This window comes from Pogonomyrmex barbatus, unplaced genomic scaffold (assembly GCF_055798465.1).
Source record: "Pogonomyrmex barbatus isolate J1 unplaced genomic scaffold, ASM5579846v1 scaffold5, whole genome shotgun sequence".
Classification (NCBI taxonomy): Eukaryota; Metazoa; Arthropoda; class Insecta; order Hymenoptera; family Formicidae; genus Pogonomyrmex; species Pogonomyrmex barbatus.
Window position 1 is genome coordinate 5,510,817 of NW_028297149.1, and position 7,498 is coordinate 5,518,314.

Sequence of the window (7,498 nt, forward strand, 5' to 3'; positions counted from 1 at the left end):
GCGCGCGCGCGCGCGCGCGATTGTTTGTCTTTGTCATTCAACGTGGAGATGCGTGGTTTAAACTTGACTGACTTGATTAAAATAATACTATTTGTAGAAAAGCGCGGAAAAGAACTATCAGAATCTCCTTGATTTCTCATGCTTTGTTTAATATGCGTATATTAAAATTTTATATAATATTGCACATACTTTTGGCTCGACCAAAGTGCCAAAAATAAATTCTATGTAATTTGACTGCACTACTAAAAAAGGTACAATTTATTAAGCTTACCTTTTAAATGATAATGCAGTTGCTTTTGATGTTGTGGTCGCCTCCGATGTTAATTTACGAAAACTGCAACAAAAATATTAATAAAATAATTAATAACACTAATTGATTTAATAATAACTAACATAAAATTTTATTAAATAATCTAATGAAATTATTTACTTGATAATTATACATTTTAATATTGCTTATAAATAAATTAATGCAAAATCTATTGAGAGTATTAATAAATGCAACATCATTATCTAAAAAAAAAAAAAAAAAAAAAAACAAACAAACAAACAAACAAACAAACAACGATCAAATTAAATTTTGAGTCTTATTATTTACGATTTTAATATTAATATTTTCTTATCAGATTTTCATTTTAAAGTATCTTCTTTGACAGTCTAACGATAACAAATTGGTACAGCTTCGTATTAAATTATTCTCACAAATACAGTTCCCGAAAGCGGAAGACATTTGAATTGAATTTAAATGAAGTTTCCTACGAGGCACTTGTGAGCGTAGTAACGTTTAAATATTTACACGAATACTGCTTCAGATAAAACAATGAGTACAAGATGTGTGTAGACATTTCGAAAAAAATTCAATGTAGAAAATATTAAAAATTTAAATATTATGTGTTATCATGTGTTATGTTAAGCAGATTAAAATTATACAAAGCTAATATATTAAGCTTAATATATTAAGCTTAATATATTAATATATTAAGCTCTCCTTGTTCTCTCTCTCTCTCTCTCTCTCTCTCTCTCCCCCTCTCCCTCCTTCTCTCATCTCTCTTTCTGATAGAACTATCTGGTACCTTTTTTATTCGAGGGAAACAATTACTTCAAAAAAATATAACTGGGTCAGAAAAGAGCAGGTCTCGCGCCCTTTGTTCTCGCTTACACAGAACGTCTTTTACATATCGGATGTAAAAAGGTATACGCTAAAAGCACACGAACACGTAGACAATGAACACATCGCCTGACGTTTGTGGGTGGATTGAAAGCGGCGCGGTATATATAATTTTCAGTATCAAGCGGCCCTGATCATTAGCATGAGTAATAATCCATATCCAAGTATCTCACATTTCCTCTCCTACGCGCTTATTTGTACCAACCAATTGAACTACCAGCGGATCGGATCCTTTTCGCGCGTGATCAATATCAATCAAGGGCTTAACTAGGCGCATCGGGCCGAGCTCGCTCGGGGGCACTTTTTGCCGTGCAATTTTCCGACCGCCGATCTTAGCTCGCCTATCCGTCCATCCGTCCCCATCATCGGCGGAGACGACTCATGGAGGCATACCGTATAAAAGCACCGCGGTAGAACGGAACATGGGGCAGTGTGGCACGTGTGGTACGTCCGGTATCGCGTTCTCCGTGACATCCTCTCGAACGATCGATCGATCGATCGATCGATCTCGCAAGCGTAACACGTCTCGTTATTATTACGCATGTGTATCGTGTATGGGGGATCGTGCGTAGCAGGGGCCGTTCCCTCTCGAGAAGCGGGCATAACCGATGTGAGATCACCCGTTCTCGGTTCGCTGGCAACCGGCTATCTATAAAAGATGTCGCAGTCGGAACAGAGCGGCAGTACGCCGCAGTGCGAGAAAGACATGTCGACGTCCAAGAACAGCTCGATGCTGCGCCTGAATCAGGAGGGCCTGATTCGCGGCTCCGCCGACTGGCAGGATCACGGCGACACCGACTCGGACGTCAGCGAGACTGACTTCCTCACGAAGGGCGCCTTCCTGCTTACGCCCAGCCACGAGCTGAGCATGGAGAAGGCCGCCACCATCTGCGAGAAGATGAACTTCCGGTGAGCGCATCACTCCGCCGCCCGGGTCGCCTCGTCGCTCGGAACAAGAATTATTTCTCGGCTTTCTTCTCTCTCTCTCTCTCTCTCTCTCTCTCTCTCTTGAAAAAGAGACGTTAAACCGGACGTCGTACACCCGATAACTATGACGAACGAGCGCGGAGTGTTCGACGGTTTTCTTAGTTGCTTTATCGCGCGCCCTTGCACCCACCAATTGTGTTCAACAAGTTTATCGTTTATCGCAGGAGGATACCACGTGTTTTCTATTCGTAAAATTTGAGGACCGTATATTTCAAACGTATAATTTTGTACAACAATACTCTTTGCATTGATCGAGATATGATGAATATAAACGATTCTGTTCCGATGTGAAAGTTATTTTTTTAACCTTCCTCCGATTTTATATATAAAACAAGAACGGTTGTTGAAACAAATTATATTTTTCATATTTAAAAAATATTATCAATATTTATAATTACAAAAAAATTAGATATTTTATATCACTTTTTATTATGATTTATTAAGTGTAAAGACAAGTTGTATCTTATATAACATCCAGACATTTATATTAATTTTGCAATTGTGCAATTTTTATTCTTACTGACTTGTGGCAATGTATCATTTAGATATTTATATTTAAAAATTAACTATTACTATCACTTTTTAGTTTATTAAAAACACGTTACCTTATATAACGATAATATTTATAATTAATTTAGGCAAAAATTTTACTCTTACTAACTTGTGGCATTCGCATCGGCAGTGTACATACCGTCTATATATTTATATTTATAAAAATTAGCTATTTTATGTCACTTTTCATTAGAGTTCATTAAAGACAAGTTAGTATACCTCATATAACATCAAAATATTTGTATTAATTTAGATGAAATTTTTATTCTTCCTGACTTGTGGCATTCGCGTCGGCAGTGTATCGTCGTCTACGAGATTACTTCGGCATTCACTTAGCTTAATCCGCAAGAGATCCTAAAGTGCTTCGTGCCCGAATCGGATCTGAAAGTAGTTAAGTCAGCTGGCACGTCGCGTGAAGTAGTAAAGGCAGTAACAGGTCGGGCAACAAATCCATTAAACCAACTGCGTCCGATGCTCTGTGCATGGCACTGGCAGAAATTAATTCACACTTAATATCAAGGCTACGCAGAACGAATTAACTTTTTAATCACGATATTATTCAACCGTGTAAATATAGAAAACTTTCATATCCGTTAATATGTTTCTCCTATTAACTTATTATATTCTGGTAGAAAGCGAGTAAAAGCGAATTTTGTATAATTTTATGTGATCTAGAGGTGCATTTTCTTTGACGAAAACCGCCACCGGCATTCTCTTCAAGTTCAGCAACATCGAGGACTTTCAGGCGGTGTATAAAAAAGGCTTTCACAAAGTGACGGGTGCTCGTTTCTACAAAAAGGTAGATATATTCCGCAGCAACGTATTTTTCCACGGTTCAATTAGCTCTGTATTCATGGAGTCACGGAAATGTCCCGATTTTACCCGATAAATAACCGTGGGAGAGGGCGGCTGGCAAAGTAATTTCGACGTTACGAAATAATTTAACGCGTATTACTGTTTTTAGATTTTACGGGAGTAAAGTGTTGCACGGTTATGCTGCGCGGTTGTACTCGAGAAACCTTACTAAAGCTAAAGCACCTGACACAGAGAAATACCTTATAGCGCTTCCGCAACTAATCTCGGGATCTGCATAGATTCTACCCTCTCTCGTGGCACAAACACATGTTGCAGATACGCAACAAGGGTACAAAGGGTTGCTCCCGCAACGAAAATATTTTGACAGTAATTTGCTCGAGCGACTCGCCGTGGCGAGTTGCCGACGTTGAATCTGATTATTACGTGACTTAAAGCCAAAGCTGAATATTTTCTTTATTCTCGAGATCTGCATGCTCCCTTTGTACTTCTATCCTCTGAGATATATCTCGAAACTCTATACAATTTTTAATCTCTTTTCTCGCGGAATAAATAATAATATGCATTGTGATATTCGTAATATATAGGTCGCTATACCCTGCAGACCGGCGAAGATCTTCACGGTCTACGTTCTAGATGTGCCCGAAGAGCTGCCGGAGGACGATATTAGACACGCTCTCTACAAATATCGATCTATCGTCGAAGTAACCAGGCTACCCCTGAATACGGGAACTGTTTGTGAGTCACGAAAATGCAAATGCTTCTTCTCCATATTTCTCATCATAACGTCGTTCTTTCCGGGGGAGGGAGAGGGGAGGGGGGGGGAAACTCCCCCACGCATGTAACGCGGCAGATACTCCCCTTTTACAATCTCAACGAGATTTTCGCTTATATTTTATTTTTTTACATACTAAATATATTTTATGTATATAATTTAAGACACAATCTCAATAACAAATTTTTATTTTTCGTGAGAGATACCTGATTATCATATTGATATATGTTATTCAATATCTCGAGCAGTTATATCTTTCGTGTAATTTTTGAAATAAATTTTAACGATAAATTTGAAAAAAGAGAATTTAAACCATAAATTTTGAAATTAATTTTGTATTTCGTATATCTGCGTATAACGCACTTTGTATGCATGCGTATTTATAAAAAAAAAAAAAAAAAAAAAAACGCTATTACTTTCCGCGACGCGTGACGCGCCCAGCTGCCTGCCTTTCTGCAACGCGTGCAATAAAGTCGTGTGTTAAATAAATCAGTGAAGGCCATCAATGACAAGCTAAAGAGCGACGCGCAGAATCTGAACGAGCCGGCGACGATTTATACGGGGCCACCCGTTATAAGGGTTACCCTGGCCAGCGTGGAGGAGACCTCGATGCTGCTGAGCCGTGGTTTGGATTTTTATGGGGCCACATATTTCCCCACCGAAACGCCCCATCCAGCCGCTCAACCCCTCGCAAAATACAAAAACAACAGGTGGGAAGTGAATTCGTTCGTGCATGCTCGCTCGTGCGACGCGAGCCGCGCGTGATTCATTGGCCGACAAATTCGGGCGGCGGTGTTAAAAATTACGCGCAACGTCGATATCGTTTCGGCCAATATTTATTGTTTCATATTTATTAACTATCGTTGCCTCGAAATTGCACTCGACAATTCGAGTGTAATCGCAGTGGTTGTTTAAACGGACGTTACTTTCGAATTATAGGCTGGATCGGCTATTGTTAATAGGGACGAATGCAAATTAAAGGTGACTTTTGATATGAACAACTTATCAAATATATCCTTTCTTAATTTAATGTTTTTCGACAATTTCGAGAGAGTTTTATATATATTATATAATTAGTTTTTAATATAATATCGATAAATTTAAATATAATCGATATCCTCGTTTGCGAAAATTAAATAAATTTCAATCCAATGCACACAACAACTATAATTGCGCGATGAAAGTCGGCCATTTGTCAACACGTTTCAAAACATTCAAAAAGGCGGAATAATTGCTACTAGCTTAAAATGCAATCTGCTCTGAAAAGAGAAATAAAACGATGATGGCGCCGTTACGCGATCCGCTCTTCTACTTTGTCGTAATATCTTTAATGGAACATTGCCAATAAAATACAAAAGGTTTGCGGGTATTAGGAGGAAACGGGTCTCTTTAGAAAAAAATGTTGGGGAGAAAGGAGAGGAAGAGCCCCTTTCACGTGTTTCGCTATTGCAGATGGATCGACCTGGCGTCTATCGGCACGGGACAAAGAGTGAGGGACCTACTTCCGGTCTTTGACAACGCGGGCTTCAACAAATTGCCACCTCCGGCGAGCCGTGTAATAAAACCGCAAAGAAACTGACACGTCCCCCGTCCGGCACCCCGAATTCTTCGGCCGCCGCCACCGCCGCGATCGATAACGGCGACGAATCGAGGGAGGACACCACCGCGAGGGCAACGTTACGACCTGACGGCGACACTAATGCAGACTACCTCGATCGAAATTCGGATAATAGCACGAGGATCTGCCTCGCGTAATCTTAACGCAACTCTAACTCTTCGTCGTATAAAAAAACGAGGTTTGCCGCCACACACATACGAGGTAACGCATGTGAAAAGCCAAATATAATATATATATATATATAATATATAATATACATACTTAAATTTATTTTATTTAAAAATAAATAAAATAAATTATATATATATATATATATATATATATATATATATAGTATGTTATGTTTTTATATATATATAAATATATTTATATGTATAAAAATGTGACGTATCTCGAATAACCGAGTAAAAGATCAGAAATCTACGGAAAGACTTAAATGCAGAGATACGTGCACCGTTTTCCTTCCTCCAGGCAGGACAGACTCGGTCATTTTATACATCTACAGAATTTATTATAAATTAAATATATAAGCGCATAAAAAGATTATGCCTCTAGCTATAATATGGAGGAGAGATTAATTTAATCCCGCTTGTTCTACTGCGTTATACAAACAAAATCCGATTAAAAGACGCACAGTCCAGCTGTATATATATATATATATATATATATATATATATATATATATATATATATCTCAGATGCGTATGCGGCCGATGGAGGGTCAAGCGTAATGTGCAAAGGGAAAACTGCATTATACGCTCGTGACTCGTAGAGCCATTTCTCGACACGCACACGCACACCATAAGATACACACCGTGCCGGTTCGCAGGTCGACGTGATTTCTAATCCCGTCTCTCCCTCGCATGCAGCGAAGATTCCTATTTTTCCGTCGACGGAAAGGTCAACGCCGTGATATCAACCGTAATACACCCCCTCCCTCCCCCCCCCCCCCCCACACACACACACACACACACACACACGTGAAATTACCGTTCCTATCAGTCGCCTACTTTTGCCGCCAGTCACGCGACTAACATTACCTTAAAATCCACCAGGTCGATCACGCGCCAGAAATTAATTTTCCCGATATACCGATAATCAGAATTTCACGGAGCAAAATGATCGGATCTTACACACATCACAATAGCTCGGAAGCATTCCGAGAATGTTATTTGATTTATCGATGTATCGCTGTTCACTTTCGTGAGAATTATGGTAGATGAATGTATAGAAATATTTCAAATAAATAACTTGTTGTCTGCCAATTGTTCTTGGGGAGAAACAAAAATTTCAGTTTTATCGCTCTGGTGGATTTTTAAAACGATAAAATTACTAAGGATGTATCAGCTTTTTTTTTTAATTGCATAAATTACAACACTGCAAGTACAAAATGACAATTGTAAAAAAGTTATTTTGTAAGAGGATATTCTTAAAATATAAAATATACTTTTGTAAGAAAATAGCAGATTAGATACCAATAATAACAAAAAATTACGTTTAATCTATTTTTTCAGTAATTTGTTAATGATGTAATGATTGTTAATAATAGAAATGTAAGAAATGTTAGAAATGTAAGAAAAAGTTA

The 7,498-nt window shown here is 38.4% G+C and overlaps 2 protein-coding genes across 6 annotated transcripts in view; one reads left to right on the forward strand and one right to left on the reverse strand.

The window, feature by feature from the left end:
* The window catches only part of LOC148935403 (uncharacterized), a 162,810-nt gene that overhangs the window by 121,336 nt on the left and 33,976 nt on the right, over positions 1 to 7,498 (reverse strand). For all 5 annotated transcript variants that reach the window (XR_016140357.1, XR_016140356.1, XR_016140362.1 and 2 more), the window contains exon 2: positions 272 to 334. Coding sequence is in view for 2 of the 5 variants with exons in the window: in XM_089081536.1 (XP_088937662.1) it covers positions 272 to 334 (63 nt within the window). In the remaining 3 variants the exon portion in view is untranslated. The remainder of the gene's footprint in view (positions 1 to 271; positions 335 to 7,498) is intronic.
* Positions 1,103 to 7,477, forward strand: LOC105423155 (uncharacterized). Its single transcript, XM_011632812.2, has 5 exons — positions 1,103 to 2,077; positions 3,383 to 3,506; positions 4,108 to 4,258; positions 4,789 to 5,005; positions 5,748 to 7,477. The coding sequence occupies exons 1-5, from the start codon at positions 1,827 to 1,829 to the stop codon at positions 5,872 to 5,874; spliced, it is 870 nt and encodes a 289-aa protein (XP_011631114.2). The 5' UTR covers positions 1,103 to 1,826; the 3' UTR covers positions 5,875 to 7,477.